This window comes from Zalophus californianus, chromosome 6 (genome assembly GCF_009762305.2).
Source record: "Zalophus californianus isolate mZalCal1 chromosome 6, mZalCal1.pri.v2, whole genome shotgun sequence".
Classification (NCBI taxonomy): domain Eukaryota; kingdom Metazoa; phylum Chordata; class Mammalia; order Carnivora; family Otariidae; genus Zalophus; species Zalophus californianus.
Genome location: NC_045600.1, coordinates 42,822,001 through 42,846,624, shown reverse-complemented (window position 1 = coordinate 42,846,624; position 24,624 = coordinate 42,822,001). Strand labels below are relative to the sequence as shown.

Below are 24,624 nucleotides of genomic sequence, written 5' to 3'. Positions count from 1 at the left end.
CTTGTTTCTAGAGATTTACTCCAGAGACACCCCTACATTCATGCAGAATGACATTTTTACCAACTCATTGCTCAAAGCATGGTTTAATAGCAAAAGATTGCTAAGTGAATTTAAATTTAAAAAAATAATAATAGCAAAAGATTGCGAACTATGTAAATGTCATTCAGTAGGGGACCCTTTCAGTAAATTCAGGTACAGCCATATGGTGGAGGGAGGCCTCCAAGGCTATGAAACAGAACAAGAGAAAGCTCTATGTATGGACATGGGAAGAGCTCCAAACATATTTAATGTTAATATTATTATATTGAGCCATTGGTAATATATTCGATTAAGATTACTTAATCTTCAATGTTATTAAATATATTAAATATTAAATAGTATATTATTATTAAATATTAGCATAGTTAAATGATTTAAATAATGCTTACATGCACTAAAAAGCTCCAAGAGGATAAATAAGACATTATTATTAAAGCAGTTGCCTTTGTGGAGAAGAGGATTTGGGCAGGTGGTACACAGGAGGTATTTCATACTATGATTTTTTTCTTAAGATTTTATTTATTTGAGAGAGGAAGAGAGCACAGAGGGAGAGTGGGAGGGAGAAGCAGGCTCCCTGCCAAGCAAGGAGCCCAATGTGGGGCTCGATCCCAGGACCCCGAGATCAGGACCTGAGCCGAAGGCAGACAGTTAACCGACTGAGCCACCCAGGCGCCCCTCACACTATGATTTTTGAAACATGTGAATGTGTTTAGCTATTTTTAAAAAAAACTAAACAGGGGCTGAGCAGGGAGCCCGCTTCTCCCTCTCCCTCTGGCCCTCTCCCATGTGTGCACTGTCTCTCAAATAAATAAATAAAATCTTTTTTTAAAATTTAAAAAATAAACAGCCCTAGAGTCATAGTCATAGATGTAGACACAATTATTTAAGTTGCTCAAAAGTAGGATTTATCATATTTAGACAAAATATTAACAATGGTTTTACTCCTCATACAATTCCATTTTATAATATTCTAAGTATTTTTTCTTCTCATTCTACCAGAGAAAATCCTTTCCTAAATACATATATGCATACACTTCCCTGCTGATAATTTTATGGGACTTCATAATAATTTTTTAATAACTTTCCAAAATTATAAAATCTTCTACTGACAAGATTTTTTTTTTACATAGAAAGTTTTTTACACACGTTTTACCCTAGAGAAACAGCAGATTCTCAGCACCTAAAACACATCAAGAAAATTTTTACAATTGTGGTGGTACATTTTTACCACTTTAAAATTCAACCTGACACTGCAGAGGCACCTGTAATTTCATCACTGTTCTGTAGTGACATGTTGTGACAGAGATCGCATACTCTTCACTGTCGTGCACATTCCACTCCCATGGCTCACTTTCTTCCTTCTCATCTCTGCAAGTGCAGAGTGAGTGAAAGATTCATGAGACTCTTAAACACGAGATCCATCCTCTTGACAAATGCACAATGCAGTATTTTTACCATAGGCACAGCATTAGACAACACATCTCTTCTGGAACTTCTCCATCTTGGGGCACTGAAACTTTGGAGCTGTTGAACAATGATTCCCACTTCCCTTCACCACCAGCCTCTGGCAACCACCATGCTACAGTCCCTATTTGACTGTTTTAGGTACCTCACATAACTGGAATCCTGCAGTATTTGTAATGTCCCCTTTGGTTCATCCATGTTGTTGCATGTGGCAGGATTTCCTTGTTTTGAAGGCTGAATAATATCCCACTGGATGTTTTTACCACATTTTTTTTTTTATCCATTCACCCACTGGTGGACATTCAGGTTGTTTCTATATCTCGGCTGTTGTAAATAATGCTACCATGTACATGGGGAGCAGATCTCTCTTTGAGATCCTGATTTCAGGGGTTTTTTGGGTTTTTTGTTGTTGTTGTTAAATACCCAGAAACAGGATTGCTGAATCACATGGTAGTTTGATTTTTAATATGTTAAGGAACCTTCATACTGTTACAAACTTCTAAATGCTTTTTTTTCATACTTTCCATTCATCATACAGAATATTTGAAAGGCTCAGTATTTAATAAAAGTAATTTTTTGTGACTTCATCAAAAGCATACTTAAGTGAAACTTGGCATTATTTTTTAAACTGCAAGTGCATGGCCACGGAACAATACAGTGGCCATTAATACAGTTTGGCGCCACTGATTTGATTTCCGCGAAAGCACATGATTACCATAGCACCATTAGAATAAACGTTAGCACAGTGGAAAAGGCAAATGGCGTGTTTGTATTATTATGAAGGCAATTTTGTCTTCATGGACCTGGTCCCTTAGAAAAGGTCTCGGGGACCCTCAGAGGTTCAATAGACCACACTAAGAAATACCGAATTATACTATACTAACCTCTTACATTTCATAGCTGAGAAATCTGGGTCTTCGAAAGGAACGGTGGACTAGCTACTAAGGGCAGAGAAGGCGTTAGTGGTAGAAGTCAGTTTTATGTCTCCTGAGTTCTACACTCCTACGTAATACCACCTCGACCTCTTTATATGAAGCATGGTAATTCAACAAGCATTTATAGATTTACTAAGAAAACAACACATTGTCATTTTTACTAAAATAATCTGATTCCACTTGCAAAATAACTAGACATATTGGAGGATTAATATCAGATCACTCTAAGCAGAGTAGAATTAAGCAAACTCTTAGAACGCCCTGAAAAAACAAGCTTGTTTTAATTTTTTTTTCTTTCCTCTTACACGTTTTTATGTCCCCAGCCCATCACTGATAAAGGTTACTGAGCAAAAAGCACTGTACCATTCCTATTTCTCAGGCATGGACCTTGGTGTTGAGGTCTGTTCATTGTAGCCATTATTCTTTAAAATGATTTCTAGGTTAAATGAGCATTTAAAAGCAGAACATCAGACGGAGCCAAAGAAGGGCCTTGTGCTGCCTTTCCCTGGGAAACAGGTAGTAGCTCAGAACTCAGAAATATTATTGCCTAGGAAAAAAGTATCAATTCGATCTGAATTTAAGAGGTGGGTTAAGAGAGAGAAAGTCTGAGTTAGTATAGCAACAATTTCATAGTAGTTATTTTCTAGAATAGGTGTAAATAAAGGACAGAAAAAGTGTAGCTTTTGAGAAAGTAAAATATAAAGAATCATTTATCACAGGAAGTGACAAAATGTTTTACAAGAACCCTAAAGGGAGGTGTGATGCCAAATGCATCCTGATCCTTGGGGTAAGGAAACCAGAAGCTTCAAACATTGCTCAGTTTTATGATCTTCGATCCTGGGTGCTGCTGGACCTTCTGGTTTGGGTTTTTGTTTGGTTGGTTTTTAATGTAGTTGGTTTATACTACTTTTAGATAGTAACATTTTATTAGCACCCACCTAGGTGAGAAAAATATTAAAGAGTATCTACTTTTTAAACAGCTACTTCTTTTTGTTTTTACATTTTTATTTTTATTTTTTCTTTAAATTTTTTATTGTTATGTTAATCACCACACATTACATCATTAGTTTTTGATGAAGTGTTCCATGATTCATTGTTTCTGCATAACACCCAGTGCTCCATGAAGAACGTGCCCTCTTTAATACCCACAGTAGGGTAACCCATCCCCCCACCCCCCTCCCCTCTAGAACCCTCAGTTTGTTTTTCAGGGTCCATCGTCTCTTATGGTTCATCTCCCCCTCCGATTTACTCCCCTTCATTCTTCCCTCCTGCTATCTTCTTTTTTTTTTTTTTAACATATATTGCATTATTTGTTTCAGAGGTAAGGATCTGTGATTCAACAGTCTTGCACAATTCACAGCACTCACCATAGCACATACCCTCCCCAATGTCTATCACCCAGCCACCCCCAACCCCCCCCCCCCCCACCACTCCAGCAACCCTCAGTTTGTTTCCTGAGATTAAGAATTCCTCATATCAGTGAGGTCATATGATACATGTCTTTCTCTGATTGACTTCTTTCACTCAGCATAACACCCTCCAGTTCCATCCACGTTGTTGCAAATGGCAAGATCTCATTCTTTTGATGGCTGCATAATATTCCATTGTGTATATATACCACCTCTTCTTTATCCATTCATCTGTCGATGGACATCTTGGCTCTTTCCACAGTTTGGCTGTTGTGGACATTGCTGCTATAACAATGGGTGCATGTACCCCTTTGGATCCCTATATTTGTATCTTTGGGGTAAATACCCAGTAGTGCAATTGCTGGATCGTATGGTAGTTCTATTTTCAACTTTTTAAGGAACCTCCATACTGTTTTCCAGAGTGGCTGCACCAGCTTGCATTTCCCACCAACAGTGTAGGAGGGTTCCCCTTTCTCCACATCCCCGCCAACGTCTGTCGTTTCCTGACTTTGTTAAATCTAGCCATTCTGACTGGTGTGAGGTGGTATCTCATTGAAGTTTGATTTGGGTTTCCCTGATGCCGAGCGATGTTGAGCACTTTTCATGTATCTTTTGACCATTTGGATGTCTTCTTTGGAAAAATGTCTGTTCATGTCTTCTGCCCATTTCTTGATTGGATTATTTGTTCTTTGAGTGTTGAGTTTGATAAGTTCTTTATAGATTTTGGATACTAGCCCTTTATCTGATATGCCATTTGCAAATATTTTCTCCCATTCTGTCGGTTGTCTTTTGGTTTTGTAGACTGTTTCTTTTGCTGTGCAAAAGCTTTTTATCTTGATGAAATCCCAATAGTTCATTTTTGCCCTTGCTTCCCTTGCCTTTGGTGATGTTTCTAGGAAGAAGTTGCTGTGGCTGAGGTAGAAGAGGTTGCTGCCTGTGTTCTCCTTTAGGATTTTGATGGACTCCTGTCTCACATTGAGGTCTTTCAACCATTTGGAGTCTATTTTTGTGTGTGGTGTAAGGAAATGGTCCCGTTTCATTCATTCCAAAATTGGCTGTCCAATTTTCCCAACACCATTTGTTGAAGAGACTGTCTTTTTTTCCATTGGATATTCTTTCCTGCTTTGTCAAAGATTAGTAGACCATAGAGTTGAGGGTCCATTTCTGGGCTCTCTATTCTGTTTCATTGATCTATGTGTCTGTTTTTTGTGCCAGTATCATACTGTCTTGATGATGACAGCTTTGTAATAGAGCTGAAAGTCCGGAATTGTGATGCCGCCAGCTTTGCTTTTCTTTTTCAACATTCCTCTTGCTATTCGGGGTCTTTTCTGGTTCCGTACAAATTTTAGGATTATTTGTTCCATTTCTTTGAAAAAAGTGGATGGTATTTTGATGGGGATTGCATTGAATGTGTAGATTGCCCTAGGTAGCATTGACATCTTCACAACGTTTGTTCTTCCAATCCATGAGCGTGGAACGTTTTTTCCATTTCTTCATGTCTTCCTCAATTTCTTTAATGAGTATTTTATAGTTTTCTGAGTGCAGATCTTTTGCCTCTTTGGTTAGATTTATTCCTGGGTATCTTATGGTTTTGAGTGCAATTGTAAATGGGATTGCTCCTTAATTTGTCTCTCTTCTGTCTTCTTGTTGGTGTATAGAAATGTCACTGATTTCTGTGCATTGATTTTATATCCTGCCACTTGACTGAATTCCTGTATGAGTTCTAGCAGTTTTGGGGTGGAGTCTTTTGGGTTTTCCACATACAGTATCATATCATCTGCAAAGAGTGAGAGTTTGACTTCCTCTTTGCCAATTCGGGTGCCTTGGATTTCTTTTTGTTGTCTGATTGCTGCGGCTAGAACTTCTAGTACTATGTTGAATAGCAGTGGTGAGAGTGGACATCCCTGCCATTTTCCTGACCTTAGGGTGAAAGCTCTCAGTTTTTTCCCCATTGAGAATGATATTTGCTGTGGGTTTTTCATAGATGGCTTTTATGATATTGAGGTAAGTACCCTCTATCCCTATACTCTGAAGAGTTTTGATCAAGAAAGGATGTTGTACTTTATCAAATGCTTTTTCTGCATCTATTGAGAGGATCATATGGTTCTTGTTCTTTCTTTTATTAATGTATTTTATCACATTGATTGATTTGCACATGTTGAAACTACCTTGCAGGCCAGGGATAAATCCCACTTGGTCATGGTGAATAAACCTTTTAATGTACTGTTGGATCCTATTGGCTAGTATTTTGGTGAGAATTTTTGCATCCATGTGCATCAAGGATATTGGTCTGGAATTCTCCTTTTTGATGGGGTCTTTGTCTGGTTTTGGGATCAAGGGAATGGTGGCCTCATAAAACGAGTTTGGAAGTTTTCCTTCCATTTCTATTTTTTGGAATAGTTTCAGGAGAATAGGTATTAATTCTTCTTGAAATGTTTGGTAGAATTCCCCTGGGAAGCCATCTGGCCCTGGGCTTTTGTTTGTTGGGAGACTTTTGATTATTGCTTCAATTTCCTTAGTGGTTATAGGTCTGTTCAGGTTTTCTCTTTCATTCTGGTTCAGTTTTGGTAGTTGATACATCTCTAGGAATGCACCCATTTCTTCCAGGTTATCTAATTTGCTGGCATAGAGTTGCTCATAATATGTTCTTATAATTGTATTTCTTTGGTGTATTGTGATCTCTCCTCTTTCATTCATGATTTTGATTATTTGGGTCATTTCTCTTTTCTGATGGATAAATCTGGCCAGGGGTTTATCAATCTTGTTAATTCTTTCAAAGAACCAGCTCCTAGTTTCGTTGATCTGTTCTACTGTTCTTTTGGTTTCTATTTCATTGATTTCTGCTCTGATCTTTATTATGTCTCTTCTCCTGCTGGGTTTAGGCTTTATTTGCTGTTCTTTCTCTAGCTCCTTTAGGTGTAGGGTTAGGTTGTGTATTTGAGACCTTTCTTGTTTCTTGAGAAAGGCTTGTATTGCTATATACTTTCCTCTTAGGACTGCCTTTGCTGCATCCCAAAGATTTTGAACAGTTGTGTTTCCATTTTCATTGGTTTCCATGAATATTTAAATTCTTTAATTTCCTGGTTGACCCATTCATTCTTTAGTAGGATGCTCTTTAGCCTCCATGTATTTGAGTTCTCTCCGACTTTCCTCTTGTGATTGAGTTCTAGTTTCAAAGCATTGTGGTCTGAAAATATGCAGGGAATGATCCCAATCTTTTGGTAGCGGTTGAGACCTGATTTGTGACCTAGGATGTGATCTATTCTGGAGAATGTTCCATGGGCACTAGAGAAGAATGTGTATTCCGTTGCTTTGGGATGGAATGTTCTGAATATGTCTGTGAAGTCCATTTGGTCCAGTGTGTCATTTAAAGTCTTTATTTCCTTGTTAATCTTTTGCTTAGATGATCTGTCCATTTCAGTCAGGGGGTGTTAAAGTCCCCCACTATTATTGTATTGTTGTCAATGTGTTTCTTTGCTTTTGTTATTAATTGCCTTATATAACTGGCTGCTCCATGTTAGTGGCATAGATATTTACAACTGTTAGATCTTCTTGTTGGATAGACCCTTTAAGTAGGATACAGTGTCTTTCCTTGTCTCTTACTACAGTCTTTGTTTTAAAATCTAATTTCTCTGATATAAAGATTGCCACCCCAGCTTTCGTTCGGTGTCCATTAGCATGGTAAATGGTTTTCCACCCCCTCACTTTCAATCTGGGGGTGTCTTTGGGTCTAAAATGAGTCTCTTGCAGACAGCATATCGATGGGACTTGTTTTTTTTATCCAATCTGATAGCCTGTGTCTTTTGATTGGGGCATTTAGCCCATTTACATTCAGGGTAACTATTGAAAGATAGGAATTTAGTGCCATTGTATTGCCTGTAAGGTGACTGTGACTGTATATTGTCTGTTTTCCTTTCTGATCTATGCTGCTTTTAGTCTCTCTCCTTGCTGAGAGGACCCTTTTCAATATTTCTTGGAGGGCTGGTTTCCTGTTTGCAAATTCCTTTAGGTTTTGTTTGTCCTGGAAGCTTTTTATCTCTCCTTCTATTTTCAATGACAGCCTAGCTGGATATAGTATTCTTGGCTGCATATTTTTCTCGTTTAGTGCTCTGAAGAAACCATGCCAGTCCTTTCTGGCCTGCCAGGTCTCTGTGGATAGGTCTGTTGCCAGTCTAATGTTTCTACCATCATAGGTTACATATCTCTTCTCCTGAGCTGCTTTCAAGATTTTCCTCTTTGTCTCTGAGACTCGTAAGTTTTACTATTAGATGTCGGGGTGTTGACCTATTTTTATTGATTTTGAGAGGGCTTCTCTGTGCCTCCTGGATTTTGATGCCTGTTTCCTTCCCCACATTAGGGAAGTTCTCTGCTATAATTTGCTCCAATATACCTTCTGCCCCTCTCTCTCTTTCTTCTTCTTCTGGGATCCCAATTATTCTAATGTTGTTTCATCTTATGGTATCACTTATCTCTCAAATTCTGCCCTCGTGATCTAGTAGTTGTTTCTCTCTCTTTTTCTCAGCTTCTTTATTTTCCATCATTTGGTCTTCTATATCGCTGATTCTCTCTTCTGTCTCATTTATCCTAGCAGTTAGTGCCCCCATTTTTTATTGCACCTCATTAATAGCCTTTTTGATTTCGACTTGGTTAGATTTTAGTTCTTTTATTTCTCTAGAAAGGGTTTCTCTAATAACTTCCATGCTTTTTTCAAGCCCAGCTAGTATCTTTAAAATCGTGATTCTGAATTCTAGGTCCGACATCATACTAATGTCCATATTGAGTAGGTCCCTGGCAGACAGTACTGCCTCATGTTCTTTTTGCTGAGGTGACTTTTTTCATCTTGTCATTTTGTCCAGAGGAGAATAGATGAATGAAAGAACAAAATGCTCACAGGTTAACAATGTCCCCAGAAAATATACTCAAAACAAATCAGAAAAGACCTGAAACCAGGGGAAAAGAAAAGGAAAGAAAGAGAAAAAAAAAGAAAAAAGATAAAAACAGAACAAAACAAAACAGAATATGATCAAATATGATCAGGCTGGTGCATAGATCAGTGCCACACACTAGATTTTCGGTGTATTTTGGTCTGTTAGAAGAAAGTGCCTCCTAAAATTTTAAAGAAAGGAAGACTTATGTATGTACAAAATAAGGGTTGATACAAATGAAGGGATGGAATATGAGTGTAAAGATGAAAATTATAAAAAATTTTAAAAAAGGAATTGATAAGGTGTTTGAAAAAAGAAAGAAGAGGATTTTAAAAAAAAAGAAAAAAAGGAGAGAATGTGATCAGGCAGGAGACTAGAACAAAGCCATACACTAGAGATTTAGGGTATGTTTTGATATGTTAGAAGAAACTGTCAAAATTTTAAAGAGAGCACAACTTATATATATATGCCAGAAATAAGGGTACCTACTATGAAGGAATAGAATATGACTCTAAGAATGAAAAATAAAAATGTTTTTTTAAAAAAGGGATTGATAAGATGTTGGTTGAAAAAGGGAAAAAGAAAAATTCAAAAAAAAAAAAAACAGTTAAAAAAATTTTAACTTTGAAAGACTAATGCGTCATGGTAAAAAGCCATGAATTCTATGTGCAGTATTCCCGTAGCGCTGGAGTCCTCCCTTTCTCCTTGATCGGTAAACTTGGTCTTGGCTGGCTGTTCGTGCTGATCTTCTGGGGGAGGGGCCTGTTGCCGTGGTTCCCAAATGTCTTTGCTGGAGGCGGAATTGCCCCTGCCCTTGTCAGTCCGGGCTAAGCAAGCTGCTCGGGTTTGCTCTCAGGAGCTTTTGTTCCCTGCAAGCTCTCAGTACAGCTTTGGAGGACGAGAGTGAAAATGGCGGCCTCCCAGTCTCTACCCGGGAGGAGCCGAGAACTTGGGGCCCCGCTCCTCAGTGCGCCCCCAGAGAAAAGCAGTCACTCCCGTCTCCCCGGTCTCCACCCGCACTCCGTGCTTACCTGGCCTGTGATCGAGCGTTTCTATCTCTGGCACCCGACCCCGTGTGGAGTCTCCAAACCCTGCAGTTCCCTGCGGTGCACTCCCACGCCGCTCCTCCCGGGGGAGGAAGGGGAGTCTCCCCGGATCTGTCGCTTGTTGGGTCCCTGCTGGAAGAGCAGTGGCCCGACTAAACAGTTATTTCTTAAAAAATGATGCCTGTCTCTCTCCCAGGGTTCAAGGTCACTGTCCTAATCATCCATTCATCAGTTTCATTTCTTGAGCACCTGCTGTGTATCATCTACTCATCTAGTTCCTGGAGGTAGGCAGCCCCTCTCGTGGTGCTTGCATTCTGGAGGAGGAAAACAGACCACCAAATAAGGCAGAAGTAACAGCAAGTGCCAAGGGCCCCAGGCAGGAGCAGGGTGAGGGAGGAGGTCAGTGAAATGAAATGAGCTTGGAGAGGTGGGGCCCGTAAGCCAAGTAAAAAAAATCGGGGTGTTAAGCACGGGAGAGATATAATCTGATTTACATTCCTTAAAGATAACTTCAAGTACTGTCTAGACAAGAATGGAAGCAGTGTTTGGAAGGAGTGTTGACGGGCAGGGTTAAACGTGGGTGTGGAGGAAAGTAAAGGATCAAGGATAATTCTTTGGTATTGATTTCTAGCTTTAGCAAATTGGATGTCAGTCATTGATTGACCTGGGGAATCTAGGGGTTGAAGAGGAGTCCAGGTTCTGTTTAGAACATCTTACATTTTGAGATGCGTGTTAGACACCCAAGTGGAGATTGGGCATGCAAGTCTGAAGCTCTAGGTAGAGCTAATAATGGAATTTGATGAAACTACCTAGGGAGGGAACAGAAAGCGCAGGGAAGGGTTCGGCTATTTGCCAACTAGCCTGTAAGAGTTTCATGATTCTGATACCAGGTACAGGTATGCCAGGATATGGATTATAAGCCCTGGAAACCTCTGCAAGAGTGGTGTCAGTGCAGCTCTGGGGTAGAAACTCCCACTGGGTGGGCTAAGGAGAGAAGTTAAGGGGATGAGTAAGGAAATGGGAGGGTAACAACTAGTGACAGGTTTAAGGGACATACTGCCACTGAGTGAATCAGAGAAATGGGGTTTTGATTTGGATTTCCCTGATGCTGAGCGATATTGAGCACTTTTCGTGTGTCTGTTGGCCATTTGGATGTCTTCTTTGGAAAAATGTCTGTTCATGTCTTCTGCCCATTTCTTGATTGGATTATTTGTTCTTTGGGTGTTGAGTTTGGTAAGTTCTTTATAGGTTTTGGATACTAGCCCTTTATCTGATATGCCATTTGCAAATATTTTCTCCCATTCTGTCGGTTGTCTTTTGGTTTTGTGGACTGTTTCTTTTGCCGTGCAAAAGCTTTTTATCTTAATGAAATCCCAACAGTTCATTTTTGCCCTGGCTTCCCTTGCCTTTGGCGATGTTTCTAGGAAGAAGTTGCTGTGGCTGAGGTGGAAGAGGTTGCTGCCTGTGTTCTCCTTTAGGATTTTGATGGACTCCTGTCTCACATTTAAGTCTTTCAACCATTTGGAGTCTATTTTTGTGTGTGGTGTAAGGAAATGGTCCAGTTTCATTCTTCTGCATGTGGCTGTCCAATTTTCCCAACACCATTTGTTGAAGAGACTGTCTTTTTTCCATTGGACATTCTTTCCTGCTTTGTCAAAGATGAGTTGACCATAGAGTTGAGGGTCCATTTCTGGGCTCTCTATTCTGTTCCATTGATCTATGTGTCTGTTTTTGTGCCAGTACCATACTGTCTTGATGATGACAGCTTTGTAATAGAGCTGGAAGTCCGGAATTGTGATGCCGCCAGCTTTGCTTTTCTTTTTCAATATTCCTCTGGCTATTCGGGGTCTCTTCTAGTCCCATACAAATTTTAGGATTATTTGTTCCATTTCTTTGAAAAAGGTGGATGGTATTTTGATGGGGATTGCATTGACTGTGTAGATTGCTCTAGGTAGCACTGACATCTTCACAATGTTTGTTCTTCCAATCCATGAGCATTGGATGATCGTTTTTCTAATATTCATTCTGATTGTACTTTTAAAAAGTATCAGTGGCAAGTTGAAATTTAAAAAACAAATTGGTCCTTTTATCCCCACAGAGTCACAGAGTTTGAGAAGCTCCAGAATGTGTTTGGTAGCTGATGATAAGATCTAGTATTCTAGAGAGAGAAACGAATGATTCGGGAGAGAGAGGAGACAGTGTCAGGAACAAAATTCTTGGGAAGGGAAGAATACTGAGACCCCAGGCATCAAGAGAGATTGGTCTTGGGTAGGAGCTGCGATATTCCATCCTTGTCATTAGAAGGAAGTCAGAAAATAAGGCTACAGATGCAGGGATAGGAGTAGCAGTGGTCCAGAAAAGATGACAGAGGCCCCTGCAGCCACTGTGTGCCATCTTAGCTGTACTGAATTGGACTGACAACCAGACAAACCCAAACTTCTCTTGTATATGAAAAATATCACGGGCTGAGTGATGCTGTGTGTGCAGTGTCAGTAGAATCCTCCCTCTGGCTACGATAAGAATATCAGCACTGTACGATTACCAGATGGAATTCAGAACCATCTTGGTTGTCTACATGGCTGCCCTTAAGATAATGTAGAGTTGAGCAACCCTCAGTTTGTTTCCTGAGATTAAGAATTCCTCATGGTGAGCGCTGTGAATTGTGCAAGACTGTTGAATCACAGACCTGTACCTCTGAAACAAATAATACATTATATGTTAAAAAAAAAAAAAAGAAGAAGAAGAAGACGACGACGATAGCAGGAGGGGAAGAATGAAGGGTGGGAAATCGGAGAGGGAGACGAACCATGAGAGACTATGGACTCTGAGAAACAAACTGAGGGTTCTAGAGGGGAGGGGGGGTGGGGGGATGGGTTAGCCTGGTGATGGGTATTAAGGAGGGCACGTATTGCATGGAGCTCTGGGTGTTATATGCAAACAGTGAATCATGGAACACTGCATCAAAAACTAATGATGTAATGTATGGTGATTAACATAACATAATAATAGAAAGAAAATGATATAAAAACACAATTTTATTCTATGTAGGTACCTACAATAAAAATAATAATGCTTTAAAGCCAAAAACAAAAAAAAGATAATGTAGAGTTGATCCAATACCCAAAAGGATGGGTTCCAAGTTTTGCACGTCAGGTGAGTTTTCAGTAGAAAAGTGGCTTAGTTTTTTTTTGTTTTTGTTTTTGTTTTTGTTTTTTCTTGCAAAAGCACCATGAGGTTTATATCCAAAAGTATGAAATTATACTGGCGCACCACAGGTTAGATTTAAGTGGAAGTGAACTGATAAACAACTCAAACATGACCAGTCAGATAGGTATCATGACTTGAAATAATCGATCCTAGCAGTATGTTCCAGTTGGAATAAAATGTCATGTGTTACAGTCCATTTCTGTTAACTCATCAAAACATTAATATATGGCCTTTCCCGAAGAGAGTAATCTTTGTAGACAGTAACAGTTGTGTGACATTCTACTTGAGCATGGTTTTAGCTTTGCACTTACAACAGAGCTTGAAGAGTCTTTTGCCCTCTTCCATGAAGGTGACGAAATTATGTCAGAGACTGTCTTTGTGAGAGCTCTAGGCAATTTTAGAACTTTCCACATTGCGCTCCTAAGCTTCGTTGGAATAGAGGTTCAGGACAAGTTGATTCCTGAGTTTAGAGTAGCCTTTATGTTATTTTTTATTCTTTTCTGTATTTGTGAAATATTTTACAATAAGTATTTGTTACTTTTCTAGTTTAAAAAATATTTTAGAGTGAAATAAGTCAAAGACATAGACTGTATATCACTTATATGTGGACTCTATTAAAAAAAAAATATCAAAACCATAGAAGCAGAGACTAGAATGGTAGTTACCAGGGGCTTAAGGGGCGGAGGGATAGAGAGGTGTTGGTCACAGAGCACAAACTTCCAGCTGTAAGATGAATAGGTTCTGGGCAATCTAATGGACAGCATGGTGATTATGGTTAATAATACCGTATTGTACACCTCAAAGTAGCTAAGAGAATAGCTTTAAAAAAAAAAAAAAGCAGTCTGAATCAGAGCTTCTGAGTCACATACCCAGCTTTTAAATGAATCTAGCCGAGGGAAGACTCTCAACTTTAGAAAGATGAATTATATAAGATTTATAATCTCTTAATTCAGATTTTATGTTGCATTTTTTAACAAGTTTTATGTTTTCTAAACCTGAAATGCATACATTCAGGGAATGTGCATCTATTCACATTGATGAGTTTCAGTGCATCCAGAGGTTTATTTTATTCCAGGCACATTTCATTAGAACAAGAAATTAAGGGTTGTAAAAAAAAGAGAGAGAGAAAATAGATGTCTGTTGTCTGTTGGTTTAATAGAGATAGTCTATGCATGAAAATGTGTGAGATTTATAAAAGAAATTTAATAATAATTTTCCAGGAAGCAAACAGAGCTAAATAATGCAAGATAATGTGGATTTTTTCACTTTTATTTCTTTGGATGAAAAATATATTACATCTTATGTTTTAGATAGAATTTTGAGATCAGGTGAAAGATAGCTGAGAAATTGACTTTTGGGGGTCTTCTCCATACATGTCTGGGAGCTCCCTGTGTCCCTCCCCTCATCAGCTTCCAAATCAAAGTCACTAGCGTTAGGAAAGAACATTAACATCCTGTTTAGTAAGAAATGATTTGTTTACATATAAATGATTTTAATTTAAAAAGTCTGTGGTGTATAAATAACATGTATCACTGTTTTCTGGTCAGAGATTCATAGAACAGCATTACAAAAATGTTTTAATATTTTGTCTTGAGGATTTTTTTTTATTTGTAAACAAATACTTAACTCTTCCCAGTTTACAGGACAGAGCAGTACCTGTCTTATTGGTGTTTTTGAATATGAAAACCTTTTTTTTTTTAGAACTGTAAGATCTTCCAAATGAAATATATTCTTTCTGAAAGCATTTAATCTTACCAAAGAAAGTAAGTCAACATAATATTGTTGGCAGCTTTTTAGACTTTCCCAAGAGAGAGGTTTTTTTTTTAATCCAAACTTGAAATGTTAAGACCACCTTTTTGAACCTTTCATCTGACTTCATCCCAAACTTTGGGCTGACTCGTATTGCCCTTTACATCATTTCGTTTACACTGAATAATGGCAACAGGCATTTGATCTATGTGGGGGTTAGGGCTATTCTTGCTCTATGCCATGAGTCACTGGTGGATTCACTTAGTGGGGAAAACCAATCCTTGATGCCAGGCAAAAGTTCCTCTGTTTGTTGGCTTTCTTTAAAATCTTGGGTTTTTTTCCAGCTGGAAATAGGGGGGCGGAGTGGGTGGGGTAGAGAATAATTTGCCGTTAATGTTTTTACCTGATCCAAGAAATACAATCTCGGGGGGAGGGGGCGCTATCTAATGTTTTTCTCCAGAATAAAAAATTTAGCTTTTCTCTTAATATTTAAAATCTCATGATCCAGGGGCACCTGGGTGGCTCAGTCGGTTAAGCGGTGCCTTCGGCTCGGGTCATGATCCCAGGGTCCTGGGATCGAGCCCCACATCGGGCTCCCTGCTCAGCGGAGAGCTTGCTTCTGCCTTTCTCTCTCTCTGCCGCTCTGCCTACTTGTGCTCTCTCTCTCTCTCTCTCTGTTAAATAAATAAAATAATCTTTAAAAAAAAATAAAATAAAATCTCATGATCGGTTACTCTAATATCTCCCTTAGCTAAACAGGAAAAGGCAAAGAACTAAATTTTTTTCATGAAATTCTTACCCTCAGAGCAGAGATAATAAATGTTAAAGGGATCCTGAACACTCATTCCATGTGAACAAAATATGGTGACATATTTTTCAAACGAATCATGAGTACATTTGATTTTTAGGTGGGCAGATCAACAGAAAGCCCTATCGACTTCGTTGTTACAGACACAATTTCTGGCAGTCAGAACAACGATGAGGCCCAGATTACACAGAGCACCATATCCAGGTTTGCCTGCAGGATTGTCTGCGACAGGAACGAACCTTACACAGCACGGATATTCGCAGCCGGATTTGACTCTTCCAAAAACATATTTCTTGGAGTAAGTACTATTACTAAGTACATTGTTTCAAGGAAAACGCCCATTATCATCAGATATAACATTTAATTGTGGCCAAAAATCTGCTTTCCACGGTGCCTCCAGTTAGATTTGGAGATTTTAGTTTTCAGATGTGGAGTTTGAAAGGCTGTTTTTAAGAATCTAAAAATAATTAAGTCATTACTTGATACTTGTTACATTTGCTGTATTGTGTATATGTACAGTAATTACTTTTTAAAAATGTATATTAACATCGTATTTAATGTATTTATAGTAGATATAAGGGGGTTTATTTCAGTGGGAAAAATAAATGGTCAAATCTACATAGAGTTCAAAGGAAAGAGTGACATTCATTTATTCGTTCAAAAAATGTTCATTGGGTGTTTGCTGCTGGGTTCTATGTCAGGTGTTACAGGTGTGATATCACAGAACAAAACAGAGTAAAAATTTCTGGCTTCATAAGGCTTCCATGTAAATGAAACCCAGAAGTTTTAGTGAATATCCAATTTTAATATAGTTTTTTTTTTTTTTTTAATCAGGATGTTTTTGCAGGGGGGGAAAAAAAACATTCAAAATGGCCTTTAAAAATGGCCTAAGCAGTGGTGCCTGGGTGGCTCAGTCACTTAAGCGTCTGCCTTCAGCTCAGGTCATGATCTCAGGTTCCCGTATAACACCCCCCCACCCCCGCCGCCCCTGCCTTGGGCTCCCTGCTCAGTGGGGAGTCTGCTTCTCCCTCTGCCCCTACCCCCCCTCCTGCGCATACATGCTCTCTTTCTCTCTCTTGCTCACTCTCGCTCTCTCTCACAAATAAATAAATCAAATCTTTTTTTTAAATGGCCTGAACAATAATAAAAATGTATTATTTCATGTAACAAGGAGCACCAAGGAAGACAGCTCCAGGGTTGGGTAATGCAGTGATTCTGTATCATCCAGGGAAGCAGGTTCGTTCTGTCTTGCCCCTATCTCCCCGGGCAAATCTGCTTCCTCAGGCTGCCTTAGGGATGAGAGATGGCTTCTGCACTTCATTCACCCCCTGCCACATGACCACTTCCAGTTGAAGAGGCGGGGGCAGAGGCACTGTTTCTTCCTTATCTCTTTTTATTGTTTTTTTATTTACTTTTTCAAATGAGTAAATTTGACATTTAACCTTGTGTAAGTGTAAGGTGTACAGCAGCCATGTTACCATGATGTACTTATATGTTGTAAAATGATTGCCAATATAGGATTATTTACCACATCCCACAACTATAGTACAATAATATGGTCTATATTCATAACACGGTGCATTAGATCTCTGTGGCTGATTACAAGCTTGTACTTTTAAACACCATCCGTCTTACCACTCTCCCTGTGTTTCCCCCACCCACACCCATCCCATCCCCAGTAACTGTCATTTTACTCTGTTTTTGTAGGCTTAATTTTTTAAGATTCCACATATAAGTGACATCATATAGTACATATTTTCTCTGACTTGCTTAGCATAACGTGCTCAAGGTCCATCTATGTTGTTGCAAATGGAAGGCTATCCTCCTTTCTCGTGGGTAAATAATATGTACAGTGTCTTTTTTTATCCATTCATTCATTGATGGGCATTGGATGGCTTCCATATCTTGCCTGTTGGGAATAATGCAGTAAACATGGGAGTGCATATATCTCCTTGAAATCCTGTTTTCATTTCCTTTGAGTATGTGCCCTAAAGTGGAAATGCTGGATCATATGGTAGTTGTTTTTAAATTTTGGACTATTTAGGGTCTTTTGTGGTTGCACATAAAGCTTAGGATTATTTCTTCTATTTCTGTGAAGAATTCTTTTAATATTTTGATGGAGACTGTGTTGAATCTATAGATGGATTGGGGTAGTATGGCCATTTTAACAATAATCTTCGGATTCATAAACATGGAGTGTCTTTCCATTTGTGTCTTCAAATTCAGCAAAGTTTGTAATTTTCATTGTATAGATCTTTCACTTCCTTGGTGAAATTTATTCCTAAGTACTTTACTGTATTTGATGCTGTTGTAAATGGGATAGTTTTCTTTAGGCCTTTTTCAAATGCCTCATCTTCATCATTAGTGTAAAGGAATGCAACTTTCTTCTCTATGTTGGTTTTGTGTCCTGCCACTTTACTGAAATCGTTAATTCCAACAGCTTTTTGACTGCTTCTTTGGGATTCTCAATATACAAGATTGTATCATTAGCAAATAGGGCTAAGCAATAGTTTTACTTCTTTCTTTCCAATTTGTATGCCATTTATTTCTTTATCTTGCCTAATTGCTCTGGCTAGGACATGTAGCACTATATTGAATAGGAATGGTGAGAGTGGGCATCCTTGTCTTGTTTCTGATCTTAGAGGAAACACTTGCAGTTTTTCTTCATCGAGTATGATATTAGCTGTAGGTTTGGCATATATGCCCTTTATTATGTTGAGGTATAGTCCTTCTGTAACCAATCTGGTAAGGGTTTTTATTCTGAAAGGATGTTGTGTTTTGTCAAATGCTTTTTCTGTAGCTATTGAGATGATCATGTGATTATCTTTCATTTTATTGATAGAATGTATTACATTTATTGATTTGCATACGTTGAACCATCCTTGCATCCCAGGGGAACTCCCACTTGCTCACAGTGTATAATCCTTTTAATGTGTTCTTGAATTTGATTTGCTCATATTTTGTTGAGAACTTTTACATCTACATTTATCAGGGATATATCCCTGATATATTTCTTATATTTCTATAATTTTCTTGTGGTATCCTTACCTGGTTTTGGTATCAAGGGAATGAGTTTGGAAATATTCCTTCATCCTCAATATTTTGGAAGAGTTTGAGGAGGATTGGTGTTAATTCTTCCTTAAATATTTGGTAGCATTCTCTAGTTGAAGCCAACTAGTCCTAGAGTTTTCTTGGGATTTTTTTTAAATTACTGATTTGATCTCTTTACTCATTATTGGGCTGCTCAGATTTTCTGATTCTTCTTGATTCAGTCTTGGTAGATGTGTGTTTCTGGAAATGTATCTATTTCTTCTACATTCTAGCAGTCTTTCATGATTCTGTGTATGTCTGTAATACCAGGTATAACATCTCCTCTTTCATATCTAATTTTGAGTCTTCTTTTTTTCTTAGTTTAGCTAAAGATTTGTTGATTTTTACCTTTTTTAAGAACAGCTCTCAGTTTCATTGATCTTTTCTGTTGTTTTTCTGGTCTCTATTTCATTTATTTCTCCTTGGATCCTTATTTCCTTCCTTCTGCTAACTTTGGGCTTGCTTTATTCTTCTTTTTCTAGTTTCTTGAAATGTAAAGTTAGGTTGTTTATTTGAGACTTTTCTAATTTCTTAATATGCATATTTATTGCTATAGGATTCTCAGAACTGCTTTTGTTGTATCCCACAATATTTGATATGTTGTGTTTACATTTTCAATTGTTTCAAGATAATTTTTCCTCTTTTGATTTCTTCTTTGACTCAGTGGTTGTTTAGAAGGGAGTTGTTTAGTTGCCACATATTTGTAGATCTTCTCACTTCCCTTTCATTGTCACTTTCTAGTTCATGCCACTGTGGTCAGGGAAGATAGTTGATATGATTTTAGTCTTCTTAAACTTGCTAAAATTTGTTTTGTGGCCTATCCTATCTCTCCTGGAGAATGTTCCAGTGCACTTGAGAAAAATATGTTCTGCTACTGTTGGATAAAATGTTCTGTATATGTCTACTAAGTCCATTTGTTCTAAAGTGTGGTTCAGTTCCAATGTCTCCTTGGTGATTTTCTGTCTGAAAAATCCATCCATTGCTGACAGTGGGGTATTGAAGTCCCCTACAGTTATTATATTGTGGTCCATTTCTCTATTAGATCTGTTATTATTTGCTTTATATAATTTGGTACTCATATTTTGGGCACATATATATTTACAATCATTATGTTTTCTAGATGTACTGACCCTTTTATGATTATGTAATGACTTTGTCTCTTACTACCCTTTTTGGCTTGAAATCTATTTTGGCTGATGTAAGTATGACTATACCATCCTTCTCTTGGATTCTGTTTGCGCAGAATATAATCTTCCATCCTTTCATTTTGAGCCCATGTGTGTCTTTAAAGCTGAGATGAATCTCCTGTAGGGCAGCATATAGTTGGGTTTTTTGTTGTTTTTAATCCATCCAGCCACTCTATGCCTTTTGCTGAGTTCAATGCATTTACATTTAGTGTGATTGTTGATATGTAAGGACTTACTACTGCCATTTTCTCTTTTGCCTTCTAGTTATTTTGTCTCTCTATTGTTTCTTTTTCCTTCCATTTCTACCTACCTTTGTACCTTGGTGGTTTTCCATGGTGCTTTTTGCTCAGCTTCCCCCACTTTTGATGTTTTGTGTCTCTGCTCTAGATTTTTGCTTTGTGGTTATCATGTTTACATAAAACAACTCATAGGTAAAATAGTCCTTTTTCTGCTGGTAGCAGTTTCTCTTCTTTTGCCTATGAAGATTCCATCATTTTACTCTTTTTCTTTTATATTTTTCATATCACAAATTATCTCTTTTTATGCTGTGATTTTGTTACCACGTTGTAGTAGCTGTAGTTGTTTTTATTTATTATTTATTATAGGTATTTTTCATGCTCTTTGCCTTCAACCTTTATGCTATCATTAGGAGTTTAGAGTTTAGCATATTACTACAAAGAGTTGCAGTTTCTAATTCTGTCACCTTAATCAGAGTTTTGTGTGCCTCTGTCTTTTCGTTTCAGCTTAAGAGCTCCTTTCAGCACTTCTTGTAAGGCAAATCTAGAGATGGTGAACTCCCTCAGCTCTTGTTTGTCTGGGAAAGTCTTTACTTGTCCTTTATATCTGAAGCATAACTTTGCTGGGTAGAATATTCTTGGCTGGCAGTTTTTATCTGAGAAATTTGATAGCCTGATGGGGATTCCTTTGTAGGTTACTGTCTTTTTATTCCCTAGCTGCCTTTAAAATTCTGTCATTGACTTTTAATAGTTAATATAATGTGTCTTGGAGAAGATCTTGCATTGAGATAATAAGATGTTCTGTTGGCTTCATGGACTTTGCATATCCAGGTCTTTCCCCAAGTTTTGGAAGTTCGCAGGAATTATTTCTTTAAATAGCTGTCTGTCCTTTTCTCCCTCTCTTCTCCTTCCAGAAAATTCATTATTCTTATGTTGGCTTTTCTGATGGAGTCTGCTAGCTCTTGTAGTGTTTCTTCACTTCTTAAATCTTAGTTCTCTCCTCTCTTCCATCTGAATCATTTCTATGTTCCTGTCTTCCAGCTTGCTAATTCTCTCTTCCACCTGATCTGCTCTATTTCCAGTGCTTTCTAATGCATTCTTCATGTCATTTATTGAGTTATTCAGACCCAGAATTTGTTTGGTTCTTTTTAAGAATTTTGGTGCCTTTGGTAAAGTATTCCTTCTGTTAGTTTTATTTCTAAGGTCATTGTATTGCCATTCTGAGTTTTCTTGTAGCTCATTAAATTTCTTCATAACTGCTTTTTTGAATTCTGTATCTGTTAGATTGCAGTATTCCATATCTTTGGGTTCAGTTGCTGGAAAATTGTCATTTTCTTTTTGTGATACTGTATGACTGTGATTTTTCTTGATGTTTGATTAAAAGTACCTCTGTCCTCACATTGGAAGTAGGGAACACCCTATTTACACAAGGTTCTGTTTACTTTGATTCTAACAGTTCAACATGTTGGTAGTTAGGAGCCTTTTGTTTTCCAGAAGGTGGCACTATAGCACAAATTTTTGGTTTCTCTTGAGGGTAGGGGCTGACTTTTCAGAGGTTTGGAGGTTTGGGCACCAAGAGAAAAGGAATGGGGGGGTACAGCAGAGCTGGGGGAGGTATGTACTTAGTTCTTGGGACTTTGATGTGCCCACAGCCTGGTAGGGGAATCTTTAAGGTGGGGTGGGGGGTGTGGGGGTGGTCCAGAAATCCATGGACCAGAACCCTGGGGCAGACCGTAGGGGACCCTTCCCTGAAGTTCTCTTTGCCTACTTCCCTTCCCCCACTCACTGCAGTCTTTCCTCAGAGACAGCAGTGGGTCCTTCCAGCTATAGAACATGTGTGGGGCAGACCCCCACTTAACCTGCTTCACCCTCCACCTCCTTTGTCAGAAAAGGTCACGCTCTCTCTCCCCCTGCCCACTGGCCACTGCCTTTGTCACCTCTGGCTCCCCAGCGACTCTCCTCTGTTATGCACCCAGTTTCATGGGCATGGATGTATGGATCTCTCTCAGGTGATCTGGATGCTGTGCAGCCATGCTCTGCCACTGGGAGGCTGATGTCATTCCCCCATTCCTGTTCTCTTTTTAGAGCAAAGGAACCTTACCAGGAAGGCTCCTAGAAGACCCACTCATGTCTCATTGGCCAGAGCTCAGTCACTGGCAAGAGGGCTTATCCTAATCAGAACTGACTCCTGAGTCATGTGAGCAATATCTGGCTCTGTCCTCAAGAAAGAAGAATCACTGGCACAGGCATCCAAGAGTGTTTGTCCTGCCATTATATCAAGCTGTCTTTACCTTCCATCTTTGAGGATATAAACATTGATATTTATCAAGACATACTGGCCACAACTTGTTAGCTTAACATTTTTTAAAATTTTGTATGTTTAATAAAAATTCCTTTTTCCCCTTCCTTCTGTATACGTCCCAGGTAATGATTACATGTAAAGCACTGGTGCATAAGAGGCAAAAGGATTGCACAAATAGAACTGAAGAACACATACTAGATTCCTGGAATCTCCCAGGGGTAAGGGGGTGGATAGAAAAGAATCTCTGAGGGAAGGGCTCAGGCATCAGGTTCCTTTTTTTTTTTTTTTTTTTTAAAGCTCCCAAGATGAATATAATGCATATCCAATGATAAATCATTCATACATTTCAGCACTTTCATGTTATCAGAATAATTGCATATTTTATCCTTCTGATTATTAGCTTTAAATAGAAAATGAAAATTCATCACTTTCCTTCCTTCTTCCCATACTGGAGATCTTAAAGAGATTCTGGAATCCCTTCATTTTGAACTTAATCTTAGCATGCTTTTTCTATTCTGTGGTATGCTCTCCAGGAAAAGGCAGCAAAATGGAAAAACCCTGATGGCCACATGGATGGGCTCACTACAAATGGCGTCCTTGTGATGCATCCCCGAGGGGGCTTCACTGAGGAGTCCCAGCCTGGGGTCTGGCGTGAGATCTCTGTCTGTGGAGACGTGTACACCCTGCGAGAAACCAGGTCAGCCCAGCAAAGAGGAAAGCTGGTGAGTGGTCTTCACTCTGGAAAATGTACCACACTACAAAAGCCTAGCTCAAGGGCTGTCATTTGTCTCCCCTGAAATCCAGAACCTTTGTGGAAGCACCAGTGCTGTGGACCATTGACCTAGGAGAATGAGAATTCCCTAAGCCCCTGAAAATGCTAAGGAAATGGGCTTATTTCCTTCCATGATTAAGCTTTTCCCATAGTAGAAGAAAATTATCTTTTTGCTCCTTACTACCTTAATAGCATATCTTTTATTATATGCTTCATTACAAAATTCCGCTTAAATTCACTTTAAGAAGGGGAAACTTATTTTTAGTGTAAAACTTTACTAATTTGGAAAAATCCTGAGCTGTCCAAGAGTAGTGAAAATTATGAATTACAGAGTTATTTACTAGACTTTCTGGAACTGAAAGATAACTTAGCTTTTTTTCCTTGAGTTCATAGTAAGAAATTAATATATAATACCCTGTGTAATTCACCAAAATCATAAAACTTTTTATTTGAAATCATTCATTGAGGGCATTGACTTGGCATGTTAATATTTTCCTATAAATATCCCTGCTTCTCCCAAATGCCCTAAAGCAGTTGGCTTTTTAACTCTTTCTTCTGTGAATAATTATAAGCCCTTAAATGGGAAGTTTTAGGTGTCTGATCTTACCATGGCTGTGTGGCACAGCGCCAGAAGTTTCTGAGTAAACTTTCGACTCTAGTGCTTTTAATTAATTGGTAGATAGAAGCTAGAACAAGAGAGAATAAATGTTTCCTTCAGAACCCCTCTAGAAAAGCACAGAGTGATCTAGCATTTTTCAGCAAGATGATAACCAGCTGTTACTGAGATGGAAAAAAAGTGGCGATGGCGGGAGGTTGGGGGAAGAGGGACTGTTATACTAACCTGGTTTGCTAGACTCTACTCGATGTTTGTTTGTAGGGAACTGTTATTTTTATTTATATTTCACACTATTATTGAGCATTTTACAATAAAGCCCAATATTAGAGCATCCTGGCTGAGTAAACATGAGAAGTGTTTTCTAAGACCAGAGCAAATACGATAACCTCTTGTTAAACACTTCTCAAGAGACTGTAAATAGGGAACAGACCATGAAAGCAGTTTTTCCAAATAACTTTGTTTCTGATCACTGGATGACTTTATATAAAACTGACCTAGGTTGGCTGAACTGGTTATCAGTCATGATGGCAACAGTAGAAGTCATTATAAATCGTTGCTGGGTGCAGGCATTACGTTAACATTTCAGAGACCTCAGCTTATGAAATCTGAGCAGCTTTGTCAGGGAAGTGGAATCCTGCCCATTTTACGGATGGAGAAGGTATGGCATAGAGAGTTAAATACTACCTAGGGTCCCAGAGTGAGAAGGTGGCAGCAGATGGGATTAAAATGCCATCCTCCCTGACTGAGAATCTGGACTCCAAGCTGCCACTCAGTATAATCTTGTGGGGGGCAGCACCCGGCCCTCACCTGAGAGGGTTTACACGAGAGCATTTGCTTCC

The 24,624-nt window shown here is 38.7% G+C and overlaps 1 protein-coding gene across 7 annotated transcripts in view; it reads left to right on the top strand.

The window, feature by feature from the left end:
* The window catches only part of PELI2 (pellino E3 ubiquitin protein ligase family member 2), a 556,167-nt gene that overhangs the window by 521,928 nt on the left and 9,615 nt on the right, over positions 1 to 24,624 (top strand). For 5 of the 7 annotated variants that reach the window (XM_027571669.2, XM_027571668.2, XM_027571666.2 and 2 more), the window contains 2 exons: positions 15,683 to 15,880; positions 22,931 to 23,119. In XM_027571669.2, coding sequence (XP_027427470.1) covers positions 15,683 to 15,880; positions 22,931 to 23,119 — 387 coding nt within the window. The remainder of the gene's footprint in view (positions 1 to 15,682; positions 15,881 to 22,930; positions 23,120 to 24,624) is intronic. The other 2 variants (XM_027571672.2, XM_027571671.2) reach the window with 2 other exon arrangements.